Source organism: Trichosurus vulpecula, chromosome 6 (genome assembly GCF_011100635.1).
Source record: "Trichosurus vulpecula isolate mTriVul1 chromosome 6, mTriVul1.pri, whole genome shotgun sequence".
Lineage (NCBI taxonomy): Eukaryota > Metazoa > Chordata > Mammalia > Diprotodontia > Phalangeridae > Trichosurus > Trichosurus vulpecula.
Genome location: NC_050578.1, coordinates 269,381,072 through 269,407,140, shown reverse-complemented (window position 1 = coordinate 269,407,140; position 26,069 = coordinate 269,381,072). Strand labels below are relative to the sequence as shown.

At 36.3% G+C, this 26,069-nt stretch overlaps 2 protein-coding genes across 2 annotated transcripts; one reads left to right on the top strand and one right to left on the bottom strand.

Moving 5' to 3' along the window:
* The first annotated feature begins 12,695 nt into the window (after positions 1-12,695).
* Positions 12,696-19,070, top strand: LOC118855181 (olfactory receptor 9G4-like). The gene is made up of 2 exons (XM_036765273.1): positions 12,696-12,815; positions 18,114-19,070. The coding sequence occupies exons 1-2, from the start codon at positions 12,696-12,698 to the stop codon at positions 19,068-19,070; spliced, it is 1,077 nt and encodes a 358-aa protein (XP_036621168.1).
* Positions 19,071-24,426: 5,356 nt separating this feature from the next.
* Positions 24,427-25,356, bottom strand: LOC118854520 (olfactory receptor 1013-like). The gene has a single exon (XM_036764886.1). It carries the CDS (start codon positions 25,354-25,356, stop codon positions 24,427-24,429), a length of 930 nt encoding a protein of 309 aa, XP_036620781.1.
* Between the last annotated feature and the right edge of the window lie 713 nt (positions 25,357-26,069).

Below are 26,069 nucleotides of genomic sequence, written 5' to 3'. Positions count from 1 at the left end.
TATGTATAGATATACCTGGCCACTAGACCCAGATGACTCTGGAGGAATAAGCATGGCTGGTGACTTTGCACAGCTAGCCCACATTCAAATCTAATTCACTTGCAAGTCATAGTATCATCTTCCTGATCTCATGGTGTTCTTTGATGATGAAGGAGAAACAGTAATGAGGAAATATCCTCAAGAAGGAGTTCTCTGAAATAATGATATTGAAATTCTAATTCTTATTCTAGTTACATGAAAATAAAACAGAGGAAATTTTTCATACCTTTTAGTGGTAAATCATCCATCCCAAAGTCAGGCAGAGAAAATACATGGAAGGAGTGGAGATTGGGGGGTCTAAGATTTATGAGTGGAGAGAAGAGAGAGAGAGAGAGAGAGAGAGAGAGAGAGAGAGAGAGAGAGAGAGAGAGAGAGAGAGAGAGAGAGAGAGAGAGAGAGACTATTGAGAATACTGGGAACAGAGGTGGATGGTGCATTTTAAAATATAAATAATTTCGAGAAAAGGCAAACCTTTTAATGAATTGATTTGGTCAAGTGGCTGAGATCATTTGTGCCTAATAAAATTCTTTTTTAAAAATGAACGTTTTAGAAGACCTCTTCTTGAAACCCCCTAGGTGGAAACCTCAATGACAATGATTTCATTTATTCTCCAATATAAGAAACTGTCACTATAGAACTAACTTCCTAATAAAACTGAATGTCATGGTAGTGTGGACAAATAAAAAGTGAAATACTATGTACTGACCATTTCTGCATAAATGTGAGACTTATTTATGTCTAAAATTTCCATTGCTTAAAAAAATCAACATATATTCTAATCTATTCTGAGGCTCCAGTCCTTGTCAAGATAGCCAAAGAGAAGCAGAGAGGGACTGTTGTTTAGGACATCTGGGAAAGTTTGGTGGTAGCGGAGTGAAATGGAAATTGAACATTTCCCTTTAAATTAATAAGATCATTCAAATAAATAGGTTCAGTTCAATTCTCGGCCATAACCATTCCATAACCCCTGAGTGTTCTTGGCTTAGTATTCCAGGAACTAGCCATTCCTAGGTCACGTTGACCCGCAGGGTTGGCTTCCCTCCCTGTGAAACGTGATGTTATTAAAGAAAATAAATACCAAGCCTCAGGCGGATGGGACACGGCTGGGCCAGATGTGTATTGGACAAACCATGAATAAGCGCAGGCGCCAAAAACCTCTTGGCTCTAAGCCGTCTTTGTTTAGAACAGTATAAAAAAATTTACGTCCTGTAAGCCGGCTGAGCCTCACCCTCGGGAAGGACGCTTCGCCCAGGAAAACACTTTACACAATTCAAGTCTGCATGGGCTGTAACGGGGCTCCCAGCCGCTGATCTACTCTGGAGGTTCCCTTGAATTGGCGATGTGTTCTCTTCCTTTACCGATTATCTTGATTGGTGTTATGTTATTGGTTATTCTCATTATTGTATGTTTTCTATGCAAATTTAAGCTATCTTTGCCTTGCCTTTTCTAATAAATTTCTATTTTCTATTTTCCTGGTGCGTTGGGGAGTGACATTTATAGGAGCGAATCCGAACCTCATTAAATCGTATTAACACACGGAGGAAGAAGCAAACATTGTGATTTTACCAAATGAAGAAGGTCTCTAAGGAATTACAGAAACCTTGGGCTAATGGTAAAGTCTTTTCCATGAAGAATGTCACACACAGAGTTGACTATAACACTTCACTGAGGAAAACCATCTTTCAAACTACAATTAAGTATTAAACAAAGTTTTAAGGGGGAGAGATCCAGACAAACCATTCTAGGAAAACTTGCAGAGTGAAAAGAAATTAGCTGAGGGACCAGGGAAGCGATTATGGAATAAGAAACATCTGAAGTGACCTTTGAAGGCAATTAAAGATTCTCATTGGTAGAGAAATTTGAGATGAGTGAATTCTAACTACATGAAATCACTTGTGCAACTGTATGGTATTGGAAGATCACAGACTGAGATCAGGAAATAGCTAAAAGTGGAATTTACCTGGAGTGTAGAGAAAGAAGGGCATTAATATTCAAGAAAGCTAAAAAAGGTAGATTGCATCTCATTTGTTGGATGTCTGGTCCAGGAAGCATGACATTGAATGTCTAGATTTTACAAGGAGAGTGCATGATGATAACAATGATTCAATGACCTGCAATTTCATCTATGTGGGTGGCCCCTACGCTGCTGATGGTTGCATCCCATCTATGGTATAAGAAATAAAAAATTGTTGCAATAGTAATGATGATGAAAAATCAATCATCAATCAGTCAAGGTCTCTCCAAACATTGGTGAGCTAATCTTCAGACGACAAATAGACAGTGAGTCACTAGACGCAGCCTTTCTAGCTATGTGAAATTGTCCAAAATCTACCTTACTCTCTTTTATTATTTGAAAATCTAAAATTACTTCCATACTACAACAAGACATCATGGTAGGACTACAATGGAGCAATAATAATATGTCACAGTTATTTTACACTTTATAGTTTTTACGTATTCATTAAACAAAAACCAAATTCGGTGGCAGGTCATGAAAATACGATTTCCATTTTATAGATGAGTAAATAGATGCTGAGAGATTAAGTACATTTCCAAATGCCATAGAGTTGATGTTTGAATAGGGATTCAAATCAAATGATACCAACTCTAAGCAAGTCCCTTATCTATCAATGCCTCACTTTCCTTGCCTGTTAAATGAGGGTGTTGAACTTGTGACCTCCAAGGTCTGTTAGCATTCTAAAACCATGATCCTATGGCTCTCATTCTTGCACTCTTCCACAACACCAGAATAGCCCCAATATGATAACAAATGGCAGGTAAAACCACCATGAGAGCAAAAGGACAGATCAGAAATCAAACGAGGTGGTATGAATCAAAATGATGTAAACCTTAGAATACAAGGCAGAATAGGATAAGAGCCAGAAAAGAAGAGGAACCAAATCAGTTTCATTAATTTCTAGTTGAGGACAACAATGAAGCATTCTTAGATGAATGGACATCAACCAATTCTTGATAGATGGGTAAAGTTTTGATAGGCATAGATAGGAGGCATAAAGGCAAAATGAAAGAAGGGTAGGGAGCAGTGAATGTGCATTACAGGAAGATAAAATATAATAAGCAATGATGTAAATGCTTAAAACTGTCCATAGAACGTTTGTTTACGATCAAATTGATTATCCTCTTTGAGTAGTGTCCAGAGTGGGCATGAGGAATGATAGTTTTAGAAAGGCACCCTAGAAAGATATGTGTGCCAAAGAGATGGCACAGCTCAATTAATTTTTGTAACAGATTGTAAAAGGTCTTTCAATGTGAAAAAAAAAGTATTCAGATTTTGATCTCATAATTTCCTAGACTGTGGGACATTCAGGTCAGCTGGTTCAACCTCATCTTACAGATGAAGACGCAGGATTTGAGAGCTTAAGTGCTTTGTCCAAGCTCACATAGTGAATACCTTGAAGGCCTAGGTCTGGGATTTGAGCGTAGGTCATTTGTCTTCCAATTCAGGGATTTTCATCCCCTTCCCTCATGCACTGTACCATGTGGAACTTTCTACTGATTCAGACAATGGAGATCCAAGAGTACCTTCAGGGAATCTTTCTTCTCAACGTTAATATAAACAAGGATATTCACAAAGGAAAAGCATACATTGAACAAAATATGACCTATTTTCTTTGTTTCCAATTAACATGTCATCCCTTAACTCTGGAAAAACTCTAATTGATTCCCTGGAGAGTGAAGTATGGAATTCTGAGAGATTATGTAGGAGAGGTCCCAAAGGAAGCAATAAGAGATATGCCTGAGTCCAACAGAATGTGTCTCAGAGCTGAAGAGCAAGAAACAAACTGACTTTGCCCACAAGCTGTCCATTGTCAGCCTGAAGGTTAGTGGCTGGGACTAGAAATTGCTATGTTGGCACAATGTGAACGGTATCTAATTTATCAAAGATTTTAGAGTAGGAAAGAACTTTGAGATGATGTTGTCTTACATTTTACTTGAGAGAGGAAGAAAGTGAATGTCAGAGAGATTAGGAAGGACCTTTCTCAAGACTCCACGAGTAGTAAATAGCACAACCAGGGTTCATAGTATAATAAGATCATCAGTTAATCAATGGCAAAGAACTTAGAGGTTGTTCATTCCTACCTCTTCATTTTACAGTTAAGGAATGAGTCCCAAAGGTGTTAAATAACATATCCTAACTCACCTTGGAAGTAGCAGGGTCAGGATTTAAACCCAGGTCTCATCCCTTCAAATCAAATGCTCTTTCTACTACAGTAGACTGCATCTTTAACAATAATAGACTGTTCCTGTATTATGCGATGATGGTAACTAACATTTTTCAGCTTTCCTTTCTTACAAATTGGAATACTAATTCTAGCCCTACCTTTCTGATAGGATTATGAAGAAAAGTGCTTTCCCAACCTTAAATTGTTATTTACACACTACAATTTTTTTTTTAATTTATTTTTTATTTATTTTTAGTTTACCACACACGGTTCTACATAGTTTTGAGTTCCAGTTTTTCTCCCTTCCCTCCCCCCTCCCTCCCCAAGACGGCATGAAGTCTCATATAACTGTCATGTATAACTTCGCATTGAATTAATTTATGCTCTAGTCAAGTCGTGGAGAAGAATTTTGACCAATGGAATGAATCCTGAGAAAGAAGAAACAGAACCAAAAAAAAAAAAAAACAAAAAAAAAACCCCAAAACCAAAAACAAAAGAGAAGCAGAAAAGGCGAGCATGTAGTAGTGTGCCTCAGTCTGTATTCAAACTTCGCAGTTCTTTCTCTGAATGAAGATAGCATTCTCCATGGTGAGTCCCCTGGAGTTGTCCTTGCCCCTTTAGGTTGCTGAGAGAAGCGCAGTATGTCAGGGTTGGTCCTCAAGGAATCCACATATCTGTGGCTGTGCACAACGTTCTCCTGGCTCTGCTCCGCTCACTCAGCATTATGTCGTGTAGGTTTTTCCAGGTTGTTATGAAGTCTGCATCATCCCCATTTCTTATGGCACAATAGTATTCCATCACCTTCATATACCACAGCTTGTTCAGCCATTCCCCAATTGATGGGCATCCCTTTGCTTTCCAATTCTTGGCTACCACAAAGAGAGCTGCTATAAATATTCTTGTACATATGGGTCCTTTTCCCGCTTGCGTGATTTCTTTGGGATACAACCCTAGAAGTGGTATTACTGGGTCAAAGGGTATGAACATTTCTATAGCCCTTAGGGCAAGATCTGAGATCTTCCTGATCTCATGGTGTTCTTTGATGATGAAGGAGAAACAATGATGAGGAAATATCCTCAAGAAGGAGTTCTCTGAAATAATAATATTGAAATTCTAATTCTTATTCTGGTTACATGAAAATAAAACAGAGGAAATTTTTCATACCTTATAGTGGTAAATCATCCATCCCAAAGTCAGGCAGAGAAAATACATGGAAGGAGTGGAGATTGGGGGGTCTAAGATTTATGAGTGGAGAGAAGAGAGAGAGAGAGAGAGAGAGAGAGAGAGAGAGAGAGAGAGAGAGAGAGGGAGAGAGAGAGAGACTATTGAGAATACTGGGAACAGAAGTGGATGGTGCATTTTAAAATAGAAAGAATTTCAGAAAAGGCAAACCTTTTAATGAATTGATTTGGTCAAGTGCTTGAGATCATTTGTGCCTAATAATTTTTTTTAAAAAATGAACTTTTTAGAAGATGACTTCTTGAAACCCCCAGGTGGAACACACAATGACAATGATTTCATTTATTCTCCAATATAAGAAGATATCAGTATAGATCTAACTTCCTAATAAAACTGAATCTCATGGTAGTATGGACAAATAAAAAGTGAAATACTATGTACTGACCATTTCTGCATAAATGTGAGACTTATTCATTTCTAAAATTTCCATTGCTTAAAAAAATCAACATATATTCTAATCTATTCTGAGGTTCCAGTTCCTGTCAAGATAGCCACAGAGAGAAGCAGAAAGACTGCACTTTAGGAAATCTTGGAAGGTTGGGTGGTAAGGGAGGAAGAAGCAAACATTGAAATTTCACCAATTGAAGAAGGTCTCTAAGCAATTTCAGAAAACTTGGCCTCATGGTAAAGTCTTTTCCATGAAAAGTGTCACACATAGAGTTGACTATAATACTTCACTGAGGAAAACCATTTTTCAAACTATTGAGAATACATACAATTCTATTTTTCGTTCCCTCATAAAATATTTCAAAATATAGCATGAAGGTATTTGGGGACCCTAATTATGGGGAAAATTAGATTTCTGTTTTCTATTTAGGTCTTGAATTTAATTGGTAGGATTTTAAAAGTGAATGCCATATACTAACAGGCCCTCATCAGGGCACCAGGGCTCAGAAGTAAAAGAAAAATTTAAACCTATGAGTTTTCAATTTTAGGTCTATTAATCATCAGCGAATAAGCAGATTTAACCTGTGTTAGAAAATGTAAATTCAACACAGATGGGTTCTGGTAATACTCTAACAATTCAACCTCAGATAAACAGGTTGAATCGCTCGACAAAAGAGTAATTCTCCTCCCCATTATGGTTCTAGGATCAATGCAAGAGGCTAGAGGGTCTTTCTGCTACCATCGCATATGAATCCCCAATCTGATATACTTTCCTTTATATAATTCCCCCTGTTATTTTCTTTTCAATATCAACTAACAAGTAATTATTACCCCCAATGTCAATTTAAGGGATCAATATCAATTAGCTTTTATCAAGTGATATTTAATGAGAGGACACACTAAAGACTAGGGTATAAGAATACTGCCCCACCCCACAACAGGGCATTCTCTCTATATTCCTCAATAATGAGGTAGATATTTTCAGAGTATATTAAATTAAAATGTAAAATGGTTGTAATAAAATATGCTCCCCAGAAAATCAAGGTCATTTGTTACCACCTGGGCCCCAGGGGAGTGTAGGGTCAAACCTAAAGTAGTAGCTTCAAAGCATTTCTTTCACCCATTTCATTCTTTTAATATGGCATAACTGATAGGCCAGTCACTCCATTGCTGGCAGGTTATTGAGCATTAGCTGTCAAGTCAAGTCATTGCTGTGATGGGCTGAGCAGGTAACTCCTTGAGTATGTGCTCACTCCATGGGCTAGGCTGCTGTGAACCCTAAAATCTCTGCTATAAACTTCCATCATAGGGTTTTTCAGAGGTCATAATATTGTTTTATCTCCAAATCATACCAAGCAAAGACCAGGAAAGAATAAACACAACAGAAAAAAAGGAAAAAGTATGGTCAAACCACATGATATTCAGTTCCCTTAACTGCAGTTTCATGTTTCTCCTTCTTCAGGCAAAATCAAGCATGGAGAGGAAGAGAGATTTCGTCCATTTGTACTTTTTGTATTCATATTCAGTTCCAATGCAATAGCCGATTTGCAGAATTTCCATCTCCATTCAATAAGGGAAAAGGATATAATCATAGAAAATGTGCCAATGCTTTCAGTCATGGCAGAGAGGTCTCATTGCGCATCATCAGAAGCAGGTTCATCATATCTCCATTTAGATTGCCAACAGGAAGACTTTCCCAGGCATGCTCCAAATGCGGAACCTTCATTAGTCAGTTTCTAATTACATACAAATGACAAATCATGGACTCATCAATGTACAAATTCAGGAAATGCAAATGAATTATATTGTTTTGTTAATATTAATGATCAGAGCCCCTACTAACTTTCATCTCTACACTAGATGCACCAGGTAATTCATCTTGTTCTTGACTATGCTATAGTCAGTATAATAATTTAGAATAGCCTCAAATTAGGTTAGAGTATTTTGTCTCTTTCTTTTCAGGGCAATGAATTCATTAGTTCTCTATGATCATTATTTTGGGTAAAGGAGTTGCAATTGGCATCATTAACATTGCCAAACTCACCAAACCATAAAGTAGGAAGTCTTGAAGTAAGAAAACTTTAAAGTAAAATCTACTTGTAGAAATACCTTTGTAATCATAGGTTCCCTTACATTTATGTGTTTCCTCAAAACCATATTAACTTTGAAATTAAAGCCTTTCTGGAAAAGGTATTTGCCTAAAAATTCAATGGCTCAAACTTCATAATCTCCCTTTCATATAAAACAAAGAGATCATGTCATTTTCAATTTATCACTTTGGTATTGTCTATAGGGTTTTCTTGACAAAATACTAGAGTGCTTAGCCAGTTCCTTCTCCAGTGAACCAACTTTTGTCAGAACTCTCCACTATGTCTTGTCCGCCTTGGGCAACTGTGTATGGCAAGGCTCACAGATTCATTGTAAGAAATGGTCAATAGAATTGCTCAGAATTTCAAAGACGTTCATGTCATCAAAATGTTAATAATTCCTCCTCTAAGATCTGAGGTGTCATTGGCCAAGCCTCTGCCCCTCCCATAGCATTTATTTGGCTTCTCATTTCCCAGAGGTAAGCAATGTGGCTGTTGATAGTGCAGGGGAAGTGATAGTGGTGAAACTTCACTGACAAATCAGGTTAGAGATGGAGGTTTTCTTAATAAAAACCAACAAACCAAGAAAACTATTGAATTAATAAATAAAACAAAGAGCTGGTTTTATGAAAAAACCAATAAAATTGATAAAACTTTGCTCAATTTAATTAAAAAAAAGAAAGAAGAAAATCAAATTACCAGTATCAAAAATGAAAAGGGTGAGCTCACCTCTAATGAAGAGGAAATCAAAACAATAATTAGGAAGTATTTTGCCCAATTGCATTCCCATAAATGTGACAACCTTAGAGATATGAATGAATATCTACAAAAACATAAACTGCCCAGGTTCACAGAAAAAGAAGTAAAATTTCTAAATAACGCCATCTCAGAAAAAGAAATTCAGCATGCCATCAATGAACTCCCTAGGAAAAAATCTCAGGGCCAGATTGTTTTACATGTGAATTCTATCAAACATTTAAAGAACAACTAATTCCAATACTTTGTAGACTATATGGGAAAATAGGGGAAGAAGGAGTCCTATCAAATTCTTTTTATGACACAAATATGCTACTAATACCCAAACGAGGTAGAGTCAAAACAGAGAAAGAAAATTATAAACCAATTTCCCTAATGGGTATTGCTGCTAAAATTTTAAATAAAATATTAGCAAAAAGACTGCAGCAACTCATCACTAGAATAATACATTATGACCAGGTAGGATTTATTCCAGGAATGCAAGACTGGTTCAATATTAGGAAAACTATTAGCATAATTGACCATATCAACAACAAAACTAGCAGAAACCATATGATCATCTTAATAGATGCAGAAAAAGCCTTTGACAAAATACAACACCCATTCCTATTAAAAACACTAGAAAGCGTAGGAATAAATGGAGCCTTCCATAAAATTATAAATAGCATCTACCTAAAACCATCAACAAGCATTATTTGTAATGGGGATAAGCTAGATGCATGCCCAATAAGATCAGGGGTGAAACAAGGATGTCCATTATCACCCTTATTATTCAATTTGGTACTAGAAATGTTACCTGTAGCAATAAGAGAAGAAAAAGAAATTGAAGGAATTAGATTAGGAAAAGAAGAAACTAAATTATCACTTTTTGCAGATGAGATGATGATTTATTTAAAGAATCCTAGAGAACCAAGCAAGAAACTACCTGAAATAATAAACAACTTTAGCAAAGTTGCAGGATATAAAATAAACCCACATAAATCCTCAGCATTCCTATACATTGCTGACAAAGCCCAACAGCAAGTGATAGAAAGAGAAATTCCATTCAAAGTTACTGTAGACACTATAAAATATTTGGGAGTCTATTTGCCAAGAAAAACCCAGGGCCTATATGAACATAACTATGAAACACTTTTCACGCGAATAAAGTCAGATCTGAATAAATGGAAAAATATCAGTTGCTCATGGTTAGGCCGAGCTAATGTAATAAAAATATCAATTTTACCTAAAGTAATCTATCTATTCAGTGCCATACCAAATGAACTACCAAAAAATTATTTTACTGAACTGGACAAAATTATAACAAAATTCATCTGGAAAAACAAGAGGTCTAGAATATCTAGGGTATTAATGAAAAGATGTGCTAGAGAAGGTGGCCTAGGCATATCAGATATTAAACTGTACTACAGAGCAGCAGTCATCAAAACTACCTGGTACTGGCTAAGAAACAGGGGTGTGGATCAGTGGAATAGGATAGGAAGGCAAGATGGAGAAGTCAACAACTATAGCAGTCTACTCTTTGATAAACCCAAAGAGGCCAGCTTCTGGGCTAATAATTCACTATTTCACAAAAACTGTTGGGAAAATTGGAAAATGGTAGGACAGAAACTGGGCATAGACCAATATCTTACACCATATACCAAAATAAAGTCAAAATGGGTTCATGATTTAGGAGTAAAAGCTGATACTATAAGTAATTTGGGAGAGCAAGGAATAGTTTACTTATCAGATTTATGGAAAAGAAAAGAATTCATGACCCAACAAGAGACAGAGAGCATTACAAAATGCAAAATGGATAATTTTGATTATGTGAAATTGAAAGGTTTTTGTACAAAAAGCCAATGCAAAAAAAGATTAGGAGGGAAGCAGAAAACTGGGAGAAAATCTTTGCAACTAATGTCTCTGATGAAGGCCTCATTTCTAAAATATACAGGGAACTGAGCCAAACATATAGGAATACAAGCCATTCCCCAATTGAGAAATGGTCAAAGGATATGAACAGGCAGTTTTCAGAGGAAGAAATTAAAGCTATCTATAGGCATATGAAAAAATGCTCTGAATCACTACTGATTAGAGAAATGCAAATCAAAACAAGTCTTAGATATCACATCTCTCCTATCAGATTGGCTAAAATAACCAAACAGGAAAATGATAAATGCTGGAAAGGATGTGGGGAAATTGGAACATTTTTACATTGCTGGTGGAGTTGTGAGCTGATCCAGCCATTTTGGAGAGCAATTTGGAACTATGCCCAAATGGCTATAAAAATGTTCATACCCTTTGACCCAGCAATACCACTTCTAGGGTTTTGCTTCTCATTTCCCTGAGGGAAAGGATATGACTGTTGATAGTCCAGGGGAAGGGATAGTGGTGAAACTTCACTGACAAACCAGGTTAGAGATGGGAATTTTCTTAATAAAAAAAGAAAGTTGAAAGTCATCATTGTTGCTGAGTCCCCATGAGTCTACCAGAGAAATATTGTTCTAAAATGATGAAAAACTGAGAGAGATCAATACCAGACAGAATGTCATTATCTCATGTATTTAATATTGCTTTCTAATATGCTATTCACAGAATCATAGAAGTTCAAAATTCAAAAGAACCTCAGACAAAATCTAGTCCAAAGAGTAACTGAATTAGAATGCAGAAGTCAATTATCCTGATAATAAATACCCTTATAAATAACAATTTTTTTTTCTCTAAGCCATCAAAACATTTGCTATCTTCTGAAATAGGCAAAAGATGATTCAAGGTGACCAGCATGACCCTGTATTATGAAAACATATACAAAAAGAGTGTATGGCTCCATAAAAGCCTATTCCATTCAATTCAATAAATTTATTAACCCTTTATGGAATGCAAGGCTCTGTGCTGAGTGCTGGGGAATATGCCAAGACTCAGTAGTATGAGTGAGCAAATTAAGGTGGCATACCTTCTATTGCTGAGAAATACCTTTTTAAAATCATTTTCCATAAGTCCTCTATAGATTAATCAATCTACTTGTCAAGAAAAATTTATTAAGTGTGCCAGTCGGTATGATAACTTCTGGAAATACAAAGAGATTCAAAAGACAGCATTTCCACTCAAGACGCTTATAATCTGAGATTGAATGTGTGTGCTAGAAGTGTTTCTCAAGGTCTCCTTGAATTTCCTGGGTTCCCATGAAGAACTCAGGTCAACTGATAAATGTCTTTATCTTATTAGACGTTAATTTGCCCATCAAAAAAAATGAGCAGGACAACATGGCCTCTGAGGTTCCCTCTCAATGGAAATCTATGATCCTACAATTAGTCATTTTTAGCTATTACTTCAGTATAAATCATTCTCTTCTGATTGTGGTTTTCTTTGATTATATGCCCTTTCCCATTTATTTTTTCATTTAGGTTTTCAATGGCAATATAATTAAGACTTCTGGTTCCCACATTACAATTCTCCATTATATCCTGGGATATTTGAAAATTTTATTTTTAGGAAACTGTGATTTTCCAACATTTAACCCATAGTTTATCAATAACATATTAACTCAAAGGACTGAACATTCTGCATGAGAACTGGGGATACAGGAACAAAAAACACATACATGCAAAATCCCTGACCTCAAGAGACTTACAGTCTAAAAGGAGTGAATACACAGGGTACACAAATAAAGTTGCTACAAGGTAAAGTACTAAGGGGGAAAGATCCAGACAAACCTTTCTGGGAAAATTTGAAGACTGAAAAGAAATCAGCTGAGGGACCAGGGAAGAGATTATGGAATAGGAACATGTGAAGTGACCTTTGAAGTAAATTAAAGATTCTTGGTGGTAGAGAAATTTGAGATGAGTAAATTCCAACTACATGGAATAACTTCTGCAAGTATATGGTATTGGAAGATCACACACCCTGATGAGGAAATAGCTAAAGCTGTAATTTAGCTGGAATATAGAGAAAGAAGGGTATTAATGTTCACGAAAGCTAAAAAGGTAGATTGCATCTCATTTGTTGGACGTCAGGTTCAGGGAGCATGGCACTGAATGCCAAGATTTTCACAAGGAGAGTGCATAATGGCAATAAAGATTCAATGTCCTGCAGTTTCATCCACGCGGGTGGCCCCTACACTGCTGATGGTTGCATCCCATCTATGGTATAGAAAATCAAAAATTGTTGCAATAGTAATGATGATGAAAAATCAATCACCAATCAGTCGAGGTCTCTCAAAACATTGGTGAGCTAATCTTCAGATGACAGATAGACAGTGAGTCACCAGACCCAGCCTTTCTAGCTCTGTGAAATTGGCCAAAATCTACCTTACTCTCTTTTATTATTTGAAAATCTAAAATTACTTCCATACTACAACAAGACATCATGGTAGGACTACAATGGAGCAATAATAATATGTCACATTTATTTTACACTTTATAGTTTTTACGTATTCATTACACAAAAACAACCTTCGGTGGCAGGTCATGAAAATACCATTTCTATTTTGTAGAGGAGTAAATAGATGTTGAGAGATTAAGTACATTTCCAAATGCCATAAAATTAATGTTTGAATGGGGATTCACATCCAATGATACCAACTCTAAGCAAGTCCCTTATGTATCAGTGCCTCAGTTTCCTTACCTGTAAAATGAGGGTGTTGAATATGGTGACCTCCAAGGTCCATTACCATTCTAAAACCGTAATCCTTTGGCTCTCAGGTTTGCACTCTTACACAACACCAGAAGAGCCCCAATATCATGACAAATGGCAGGTAAAACCACCATAAGAGCAAAAGGACAGGTTAGAATTCAAATGGTGGTATGAATCAAAATGATGTAAAGCTCAGAATACAGGGCAGAATAGACTAAGAGCCAGAAAAGAAGAGGAACCAAATCAGTTTAATTAATTTCTAGTTGAGGACAACAATGAAGCAGTCTTGGATGAATGGACATCAACCAATTCTTGATAGGTAAAGTTTTGACAGGCATAGAGAGGATGCACAAGGGCAAAAAGAAAGAAGGGTAGGGAGCAGTGGGTGTGCATTACATGAAGATAAAATATAATAAGCAATGATATAAATTCTAAAAACTGTCCTTAGAGTGTTTGGGTTCAAATTGATTATCCTGTTTAACTAGAGTCCAGAGAGGGCATTATGAATGATAGCTTTAGAAAGGCACCCTAGAAAGGTATGTGTGCCAAACAGTTGGCACAGTTCAATTTATTTGTGTACCAGAGTTTAAAAGTTCTTTCAATGTTAAAAAAAAAGAATTCAGGTTTAGGCCTCATAATTTCCTAGACTGTGGGACATTCAGGTAAGCTGGTCCTATCTCATCTTACAGATGAGGAAACAGGATTTGAAAGCTTAAGTGCTTTGTCCAGGGGCTTCTCTTTCTTCCATCTCATACACTGTGCCATGTGGAGCTTTCTACTGAATCAAATAATGGAGATCCAGGAGTACCTTTGGGGAACCATTTTTCACAACATTAATAGAAACCAGGATATTCACAAAGGAAAATCATAATTTTAACAAAATGTGACATATTTTCTTTGTTCTCAATTAACATGTCATCCTTTAACTCTGGAAAAAAAAAACTCTAATTGATTCTTTGGAGATATGAAATGTGGATTCCTGAGAGATGATGTAGGAGAGGTCCCAAAGGAAACAATAAGAGATATACCTGAGTCCAACAGAAGGTATGCCAGAGCTGAAGAGCAAGAAACAAACTGTCTTGTCCCAGAAGCTGTCCATTACCAGACTGAAGGTAAGTGGCTGAGACTAAAAATTGGTATGTTGGCACAAAGTGAGCAGTGTCTAATTCATCAAAGATTTCAAAGCAGGAAAGAGGAACTTTGAAATTATGTTGCCTTACATTTTACTTTAGAGATGAAGAAACTGAATGTCAGAGAGGTTAGAAAGGACCTTTCTCAAGACTACACGAGTAGTAAATAGCAGAACCAGGGTTCATAGTATAATAAGATCATCAGTTAATCAATGGCAGGGAACTTAGAGGTTGTTCAGTCCTACCTCTTCATTTTACAGTTAAAGAATGAGTCCCAAAGATGTTAAATAATATATCCTAACTCACCTTGGTAGTAGCGGAGTCAGGATTTAAACCCAGGTCTCATCCCTTCAAATCAAGTGCTCTTTCTACTACAGTAGACTGCATCTTTAACAATAGTAGACTGTTCCTGTATTATGTTATGATGGTAACGAACATTTTTCAACTTCCCTGTCTTAAAACTGGGAATACTAATTCTAGCCCTACCTGTTCTGACAGGATTATGAAGAAAAGTGCTTTCCCAACTTCAAATTGTTATTTACATACTATAATTATTTAAATCATTTAAAATCAATTTTCTCATTTATGTAATCTAGATGTTGTTATTCCCCTAACTGGTTGTCCTGATTCATGTCTCTCAATCGTCACCCTCTCAGATCCATCTTCTATACTGTTGCTAAAGTGTTTGTCCTAACAGTCAGGTTTGATCATGTCAATACCTTACTCAACAAACCCTAATGCCTTCCTATTACTTCCTGGATCAAATATAAAGTCTTCTGTATGGAATTTAAATCACTTCATAATGTGGCCTATTATTATCTTTCCAATCCCTTAGCACATTGATCCCACATAATCTAAAACCTAGCCATCTTCGCATACTTTCTACTCCTCGTATACGATTCTCTGTCTTCCACTTTTTTGTTTCTTTTACTCTGTCTCCCATATCTGCAGTGGACATTCTCTCCTCACTTCCAGCTCTTAATGAAAAAAAGAGCGTCTTTTAAAACTCGGCTCAAATACTCTCTCCTGCATGAGCTTTCTCAGTCCTTTTAACTAACACTGACTTTTCTGGCAAGTCTACTTTGCTCCTGTTCTGTATTTATTTTTTATGGATGATTTTTTATTTTTGTTATTTCTCCCATTAGGAATGTAAGCAAGTCAGGGCAAAAACTAGGTTTTTATTTGTTTTTATTTTGCTTTTACTCTGTAGCTCCAGCATGTAGGACAGCACCTGGCATGTAATTAGCAATTGAAAAAGTTTATTGATTAATTGATTGATTAAGTAATTGATTAATTAAATGATTAATTGACACTAAGACAGTCATTTCTCCTCACTGTATCTTCAGTATATTCTGTATGCCAAAGTGGAAAAGACACTGGCTCTAGATTCACAGAATCTGACATCGTATCTCATCCTTGATGCTTACTGCTACTAACCTATACAACCACAAAAATGTAATTTCCTCTTTCTGGGCCATAGTTTTCTCATCTATGAAATGAGACAGTTAGAAATGAAGAGACCCCTTAAAAAGACTTTAAAATCAAATGAGATAGGGTGAGGAAAAACTCAAATAAAATAAGTACAATCCAAGAAAAAACAAGAAAAGTATGAAAAGAAAGTCAACCAATTAGAAAAGATGATCTAGAATCATAAAGAAGAAAATAACTCCTTGGAAATCAGAATTTGACAAGGGAAAGCTGGTGAAGTTATAAGAGATCAAGAAACAATAAAACAAAATATAAAGAATGAAAATAGAATACAATGTGAAACGTCTCATAAGAAAAACAACTTATCTGGAGAACAGATCAAGAAGAGAAAAGACTGGAGTATACCTGAGGTAAAACCATTTAGGAACAGCTAAAAATAGTGTACTTATCTTGCAGAAATGAGAGGTGAGAGGAAAAACCAACACAGGAATCAGTAGGGGGAAGAAGACTGGTAGTTTTGGAAATCTACTTTCATCAGGAATGGGTGTGTGTGTATGTAAATTTGGAAGGAAATGAAACATTAAGGGGATAGGGAGGGGGGAGAGGATGAGTAGGATCTTTAGATGGGAGGGTGAGGGAAGTGGCTAAAGGGGGCATAGATGGCTGCTTAGGTTAAAAAGAATGGGATAATAAAGAGGGATGGGGGGTAGGTTAAGGAATGGGAGGGCAAGGTCATGGATAGAAGTAATCAGGAGAGATAGATAATAAGAGATATGCACAAACATAAAATAAAGATCAGGATTAGAATTTTTTAGGGAAAAAAGAACAAGGGTGGTAATCATGATCTTGGACAAAGTTAAAGCTAGACAGATATAATCAAAAATAGGGAAACTACAATAAGTGTCAGCCATATTTATCAATGTTGTTTTGGAGTATTTGAAACAACTAGACAGTATAAGGTCAGAATATTGCTATGATATAGGAAAAAATGAGTTAGTAGACTTGGAAAAATATGGAAAAACTTGGAATTATGAAGGAAGAGTTTGTACACCCTCAGGCAAAAAAAGGATAAGTAAGTATAGTATAGTCTTACATAGATGCATATCAATGCATCAGTCTATATATGACTATGGTTATTGACATTTAAGTATGTGTATGTGTAAGTGTATGGATGGATATATGCTTGTATGTGCATATATGTGTATCTTTGTGTGCACATGTGTATTATGAGTATATATGCATACATATGTATGTATATGCATATATGTGTGTGTATATACATAAGTACACATGCACATATATATGAATACGTGTGTCTGTGTGTGTATCTCTGTGATTAAATATAAGCTTCTGGGGAGAGGAAGTGGGGAAAGAACAAAGTTAAAAGTGCACAGCAGAGAAAAGAATAAAACTTACAAGGAAGCAAATAAAAGCTAGACAGATAAACACAATGTGTAGCATTTATTATATAGGCTTTCTTGAAATTGAAATTTATTTCTGCATATTTGGAATCCCCTTTCATGCTCTGCTCTTCACATAGTAATGCTTTTTTATTCTTTACTTATTTTGTATTGTTTTCATTTTAAAATTTGTTTTCTTTTTACCTTTTCTCATTTCGTGTATAACTTTGAGATAAAAAAGACAAAAAAAAGAAAGAAATGAAAAGATTTTAAGGGCTTTTCCAGCTCTTCAACCATGATTCTATGATGTATAAAATGAGATAGCTTGAATGCATGATGTCCAAGCTCCTACATCTCTCTGGCATTCTTTGTTATACTCTAAAGCCCTTTCTAATTCAGACACTCAATATTCTATACAAAGATCTAATACTCTGTGTTCCATATTATAAGTCTCTTCAAGATTTTGAAATTTTAGGATATCCAGGTTTCTCTTCCCTGAAATGATGGGAAAAACCTAGAGAGTAGTTTGATAGCATTTATATTTTGCTTTCAGTTTTGTAAAGAACTTTACATACATCATCTCATCTGAGCTACATAATAACCCTGTGAGATAGGTGTTACTATACTGTTTTTACAGACGAGGAATGTGAGGGACCTAGAGGTTAAGTGATGTGCCCAGAGTCACACAGACAAGAAACACCTGAGCCAGAATGTGAACTCAGGTCTTCGTGGCCCCTAGTGTAAAGCTCTATCCTCCGTGCCACCCATCAGCTCCCTGGGTTCACTCAAGATCCAAATCAATTGAACTAATTAATTCTATATCTCTCTTTGATGCTTCTTGGATTCTATCAGGTTGCCACCACTATGTCTGTGGAAGTGGGGAATCGGACCACCTTGAGTGAATTCATCTTAATTGGCTTCTCAACTGACCCCCAGATGCAACTGGTCTTCTTCACAGCCTTTTTGGTTCTTTATTTGGTAACATTGGCAGGGAACATGACTCTAATTATCTTAATCAAAATTGACTCCAGTTTGCATATCCCAATGTATTTTTTCATTGGGTGTCTGTCATTCTTAGATTTCTGGTATACATCTGTATACACCCCCAAAATCCTGGCCACCTGCATTTCAGAAGACAAACGTATATCCTTAGCAGGCTGTGGTGCCCAATTTTTCTTTTCCTGTGTTGTGGCCTACACTGAGTGTTACCTCCTTGCTGCTATGGCCTATGACCGTTATGTAGCAATCTGCAACCCCCTCCTCTACTCAGCTGCTATGTCCAGGCCTCTTTGTGTTGGGCTGGTTGCTGGATCCTATATGGGTGGGTTCCTGAATGCCATAGCCCACACTGCTAACACATTTCGCTTGAAATTTTGTGGGAAAAACATTATTGAGCACTTCTTCTGTGATGTACAACCCCTGGTAAAGATGTCCTGCACTGATACACAGGTCTATGAGAAGGTGCTCCTGGGAATGGTGGGTTTCACAGTTTTGTCTACCATACTAGCCATCCTAATATCCTACTTCAATATTGTCCTGGCCATCCTTCGGATCCACTCAGCCTCAGGGAGGCAGAAGGCTTTCTCCACCTGTGCTTCCCACATGATCTCTGTTATGCTCTTCTATGGGTCCATTCTCTTCATGTACTCAAGACCCAGCTCCACCTATTCCCTGGAGAAGGACAAGTTGGCTTCCCTGTTCTACACAGTGGTGAATCCCTTACTCAATCCCATGATCTATAGCATCAGGAACAAGGATGTGAAGGAGGCTTTCAGGAAAGCAATACAGAGAATCAAACCACACAGGTGATTTTTATTAATGTCCAAGATATTTTTATCACATCCCTAAAATAAGGGACAAATAAATAATGTGGTTTCTGTACATTTTTATTACAATTAATTCAAATATGAAAATTAATTATATTAATTTAGGAAATGGTTGCAAGAGGCAAAGAGGCAGCAAAGTTTCTAGTGAAGAATCATTTACTAGAAGACAAGAGAATAGAGCTCCATTTTATATACTACCATCAGTTCCCTGGATATTCTAGGACAAGTAATATGATTTTATTAGCCTCAATTTCTTTATCTATAAAGTGCGGTGTCAAAGTGAATAACAAAATCCTGATGAGTTCAAAAACTTAATATTATAATTCAGTTCAATTAGAAAAATATTTATTAAAGCAGTAACAAAGTGTAGGTATAACATAGAGTTTGTGAAAGTCTTCTTCTTGATGTTTTCTTCTTTTACACACCTTCAAAAATTTATGAGCACCAGGAACTCCATGCTATCCATGGCAGCAATGTGTTATGGTAGATTTTGCCCAGATTTTCACATGAAGACAAATCTTTCCGTATATGTAACCCTGGCAAGTAACTTAACCTCTGAATGATCTTGGAAACTATGTAAGATTTTATATCTATATCTATATCTATCTATCTATATCTATCTATCTATCTATCTATCTATCTATCTATATATATATATATACATATATTCCTTAATTATAGGTACATCTATAGATATATCTGGCTACTGGACCCAGATGGCTCTGGAGGAATAAGTGAGGGTGGTGACTTTGCACAGCCATCCCTCCATCAAATCTAATTGAATTGCAATTCAAGGCATTATCTTCATGATGTCATGGTGTTCTTGGAGAATGAAGGAAAACAATAATAAGGAAATATCCTCAAGAAAGAGTTCTCTAAAATAATTAAATTGAAGTTCCAATCCTTATTCTGATCACATGAAATTAAAATGTACCCTGATCTTACTGGGTAAATATTATCTTACACATATTTTCAAATCAATTTAAAATCAAAATAAAAGTTAGCCTGATAGCTTTATTATAATTAGGAATTTGCATTAGGAACTTTTCATAGCTTGTAGTGGTAAATCATTCATACCATAGTCAGACAGGGAAGACACATGGAAGGAAGGGAGATTGAGGGGACTACTAAGGTTGATGAGGGGAGAGAGAGAGAGAGAGAGAGAGAGAGAGAGAGAGAGAGAGAGAGAGAGAGACTAATAAGAATATTGTGAACAGAGGTACCGAAGTGGATGGTGCATTTTGAAATATAAATAACTTCAGAAAAGACAAAACAATTAATGAATTGATTTGGTCAAGTGTTTAACAGCATTTGTGCCTTATGAAATTCTTTTTAAAAATGAACTTTTTAGAAGACCTACTTCTTTAAACTGCTGTGTTGAACCTTCTATGACAATGATTTCATTTGCTCTACAATATAAGAAGCTATCAGTATAGATCTAACTTCCTAATAAAACTCAATGTTGTGGTAGTGTGGATACGTAAAGGGTAAAATTCTATGTCCCCATCATTTCTACATAAATGTGAGACTTGTTCATTTCTAAAATTTCCATTGCTTAAAAAATCAAGACATATTCTAATCTATTCTGGGGCTCCAACCCTTGTCAAGATAGCCAAAGGGGAGCAGAGAGTCTATTCTTTAGGAAATGTGGGAAAGTTAGGTGGTAAGGGAGGAACAAGTAACCATTGTAATTTTACGAAATGAAGATGATCTCTAAGCAATTACAGAAACCTCATCCTTATGGTAAAGTCTTTTTCAAGAAGAATGTCACACATAGGGCCGACTCTAACCCTTCACTGATGAAAATCATCTTTCATGCTCTTGAGAATACATACAGTTCTATTTTTCATTCCGTTATTTAATGGTTCATAACACAGCACGAAATTATTTGGTGACCCTAACTATATGGAAAATTAGATTTCTGTTTTCTATTTAGGTCTTGAATTTAATTTATGGGATTTTAAAGTTGCATGTCATGTACTAACAGACCCGCATCAGGGCAACAGGACTCAGAAGTAAAAAAAAAAAAAATGGATGCTCTAAGGTTGCAATTTTAGGTCTATGAATCATCAGCAAATAAACAGACTGAAGCTGTGTTAGAAGATTCAAGTGTAACACAGATAGGCTCTGGAACTACTCTAAGAATTCATTGTCAGATAAGCAGGTTGGTTCCCTAGAAAAAAGACTAATTCTCCTGCCCATTATGGTTCTAGGATAAATGCAAGAGGGTAAAGGGTCTTTCTAGTACCATCGCACATGATTGCCCCATCTGATACACTTTCCTTTATATAATCCACCCTGTTATTTTCTTTTCAATATCATCTAATAAATATTATCCCCAATGTCAATTTAACTGATTAATATCAATTAGCTTTTACAAAGTGATAGTTAATGAGAAGACACATCAAAGACTAGAGTATAAGAATATTGCCCCACCCCACAATGGGACATTCTCTCTATATGCCTCAATAAGGAGGTAGGCATAATCAGAGTATATTGGACGAAAATGTAAAGTGGTTGTAATAAAATATCCCCCCCCAAAAAAAACAAGGTAATTTTTTTACCACTTGGGCCCCTGAGGGAGAGTAGGGTCAAACTTAAATTAGTAGCTACAAAATATTCCTTTCACCAAGTTCACTTTTGAATATGGCATAACTGATGGGCAAGTCACTCCATTGCTGGCAGGTTATTGGGTGTCAGCTCTCAGGTCAACTCATTACTGTGATGGGCTAAACAGGTTACTCCTTTGATATGTGCTCACTCCATGGGCTTGGCTGCTGTGAGTAATAAAGTCTCTGCTATGAACTCCCATCACCATCACCGGATCTTTCAAAGATCATAAATGTGTTCTATCTCCAAATCTTACCGAAAATCAGGAAAGAACAAATACAATGGAAAAAGAAGGAAAAAGTGTTTTCAAATCACATGACATTCAGCTTCCTTAGCAGAAGGTTTGTGATTCTCCTTCTTCTGCACTCAAAAGCTACCAGGGAGAGAAAGAGAGTTCATCAATTTGCTCTTTCTGTATTCATATGCAGTTCCAACTCAATAACTGATTTACAGAATTTTCATCGCCATGCAATAAGGCAAAAGGATATAATCATAGACTATGTCCCCATGCTTTCAATCATGGCAGAGATCCCTCATTGTGCATCACCAGAAGCAGGTTCACCATGTTTTCATTTAGACTGACAACGAGAAGACTATCCCAGGCATGCTCCAAAGGCTGAACCTTCATTAGCCAGTTTCCAGTTACATAAAAATGACAAATCAAGGACTCATCAATGTACAAATGCAGGAATGCAAATGAATGTTATTGTTTTGTTAATATGAATTATCAGAGTCCCTATTAAGGTTCATCTCTACTCTAGAAGCATCAGCTAATTCATGTTTCTCTTGATTATGCTGTAGTAAATATAATCAAATAGAATTGCCTAAAATTAGGCTAGAGCACTTGTCTGTTTCTTTGTTTTTTGTAACTGAAAACTTAAGAGTCCTCTTCTGGCATCTCAGTGCCTTAAAGATAACCCTTAGGTCTCTGAAGGACAAATTTTAACAAGTCTTACCAAGTTGTAACAAACCCTAATGTAAGCCCTAACATAAATTGCAAATAGATTTTCTTAGAACAAGCCTATCAACATTTGGAGAGAATCAACATCAATTTCTTTTCAGAGCAATGAATTATTCATCAATTCTCAATTTTTGTTGCAAAGGGGTTGCAATCAGCATCATCAACATTGCCAATCTCACCAAACATAAAGAAGCCATGAAGTAAGAAAATTTTAAAGTGAAAAGTACTTGTACAAGTACGTCTATCTTGTTAAGTAATATTTCTGTGTTTCCTTAAAACCATTTTAATGTTGAAATTTAAAGTCTTTCTGGAAAAGGTATTTGCCTAAAACTTAAATGACTCAAACTCTATTATCTTCATTCCATATACAACAAAATGATGATGTCATTTTCAATTTTTTTTTGAACAGTAAGCACTTCCCAGGATAACAATGACTTCGGGTGTAAATCATAGCAAAAATATAGAAAGATTTACATAAAGGACCTATGATTTTGTCAGCATTAAGAACTTATTAAATGACAGATAATTATTACCCATATATTACTTAGTAGATGACATAGAGAAGGCACTGGCAAACCACTCTAGGATCTTTGCAAAGAAAAAACTCAAATGGGGTCACAAAGAGTTGGATATAATTGAAACAACTCAACAACAGCAAGAAAAAAGGTAAGTCCCAAAGAGTTGCCTTAGAGTGCTCAAGTGAGTTTTCCAAAGCATGTCACTTCACCTCCTCAAAAACACTCCAATGACTCAATTATTACCAAAGCAAAATTTAAAGTCCTCTGTTTGGTATTTAAAGTCCTTCAAAATGGGCCTCTTTTCTACCTTTCCATTCTTTTTTATAACTTGCTCTTCTCCACATACTTTAAATTTCTGACAGACTGGAATTCTCTCTGTTACTTACACTTCATTTTCTGTATTTGTGTCTATGTACTAGCTTTCCCCCATGCCTGGAATAATTCCCCCCCCATCCTCACCTCCTACTTTCCCTGCCTCCCTTCAAGATTTGGTTCAAATCCTACCAATGGCAAAATGACAGTTAACCAAACTACTAGTGCCCTCCCCACTATGGTTACTTTCCTTATACTATGTATGTACTTATTTATTATATTATACTTATTATTATATATAATTATACTTATTATATATTATACTTATTATTTTATACTACATATATACATGCATATGTGTATATATATATATATATATATATATATATATATATATATGAAACATACATATATTCAAATGTTTTCACTGCCATTAAAATGTAACATCCTTGAGGGCAGGGAGTATTTTTACGTTTCTTCATATCTTTAGCACTTAGTTCAGTACTGGGGTACATAGTAAGACATTAATAAATGCTCACTGGCTGGAGGACTGAATGACTGTTTGAAATACATGTAGCACATTTTCACATATTGCCAGAAATAGGATCTGAACACAGATCTCCCTCATTACAAATATAGAAAAAAGTCCCTAGAACCAACTCTGCCTCTACTATGAATTAAACAATCAAAAGCATTTGATTCTACCATCATACTTTTCTTCAAATATTAATCCAAATTTGCTCTGGTAGAACTAGGATTTTATGGCACAACCTAAAATGGCTCACTTCTTATTAGTCTATTCAATACCTAAAAAAGAAAATGCATTAGAGATCAATTTTAATAGAAAATATTTGAGGGAACTCTGAGTGTTAGATGACAGTCACATCAAATATATGTATGAAGTTTTTTGGGGAAAAACCACAATGTTTTCTTCAAATTCAGGAAGTAGTCATTTTATAGACGTTCTTCAGGGCTTCTTTCACATCCTTATTCCTCATGCTGTAGATCATGGGGTTCAACATGAGGAAAACCACTGTGTAAAATGTGGAGATAATTTTGTCCCGCTCCAGGGCATAGCTGGAACTTGGGCGAGAATAAATGTAGAAAATAGAGCCATAGTATAAGGTAACAGAAATCAAGTGAGAAGAACAGGTAGAAAAGGCTTTGAGTTGGCCCTGGGCAGAGCGAATCCTCAAGATGGCAGCAATGATGAAGAGGTAGGAGGCCAGGATTAGTAGAGTAGGAGTGATGACATTGGAGGCCAAGAGGAAATAGAGCACCTCCTGGTAACTGTCTTTCACATTACATGCCAGCTTCACCAAGGGTGAGACATCACGGAAGAAGTCATCAATGATATTATCCCCACAGAAGTTCAGAGTAAATGTATTGCTAGTAAGTATGATAGCATTAACAAAACCACAGATGTAGGAGATGCCAACCAGACATATACACAACCATCGAGACATGGCCTGAGCATAGAACAGTGGATTGGAGATAACTATGTAATGGTCATATGTCATGGCAGCCAACAGGTAGCATTCACTATATGCTAGTCCAGCTGAGAAGAAGAACTGAGACACACATCCAGCAAAAGAGATGCTCTTGTCCTCAGAGACACAGGTCACCATGATTTTGGGAGTATAAACAGAGGAATACCAGAGATCCAGAAAAGACAGATTCCCAATGAAGAAATACATAGAGGTGTGCAGCTGGGAGTCTGTATAGATTAACACTATCAAAGTGATATTCCCCACCACTGTCATGGAGTATACCATGAGAAAAAGGACAAAGAGAATCAGTTGTATCATAGGGTCCTGGGTGAAACCTAGTAGGATGAATACAGTTACAGTATGGTTGTTTTTCTCCATGCCTGCAGAGGGTGTCATCTACCATGGAGAAGTGGTTCAAAAGCACCATTGATCATACCTAGGTAAAACAAATGAAAAACAAACATTGCATTATTGGGTAAACTATACAATCAACAGGCGGCAACTTGTGCCTATCACTTAATCTTGTTGATCTCTGCTTGTCATTTGGTTAACCCTCGCTGGCAGCAGAAATTTGGAATAGTTCTTATGTCATTGGAGGTGGGCTTGGGTTCTCAAAGTCTCTAAAGAGAGATCAAGCCTACTAGGCTGAAAAGGTTTCAAGTGAATGCCGAGTTACTGACTTCATGACTGCCACCCAAGGCTTAGCCCAGCTAACTTCAAGAGACTCACTACCTGCCAGTCTGAAGGGTAAAGGATATTTCAGCCACAGCTGTGTTCAACAAATGTCTACCAATCTATTGAAAATTGTTCTATGAAATGGTGGCAGGATTGTCAACAACAATGAAATCTCCACAAAATATGGAAGTATTGGATAGAGCATCATTTTTAATTATACATAGTTACACTACTAGACCATGAGACTATTCCTGCTTATGATTAATAGGATCTAATTAATCAACTCTCTCTTAACCTAGTGGATCAAGAAATTATGGAGCCATTGCTTCATCATTGAGTCCAACCTGTTTATTTTTCAGATAAGGAAACTAAGGCAGGGAGTAGGTGTAATTTATCCAAGGTCATGTGACTCCAAA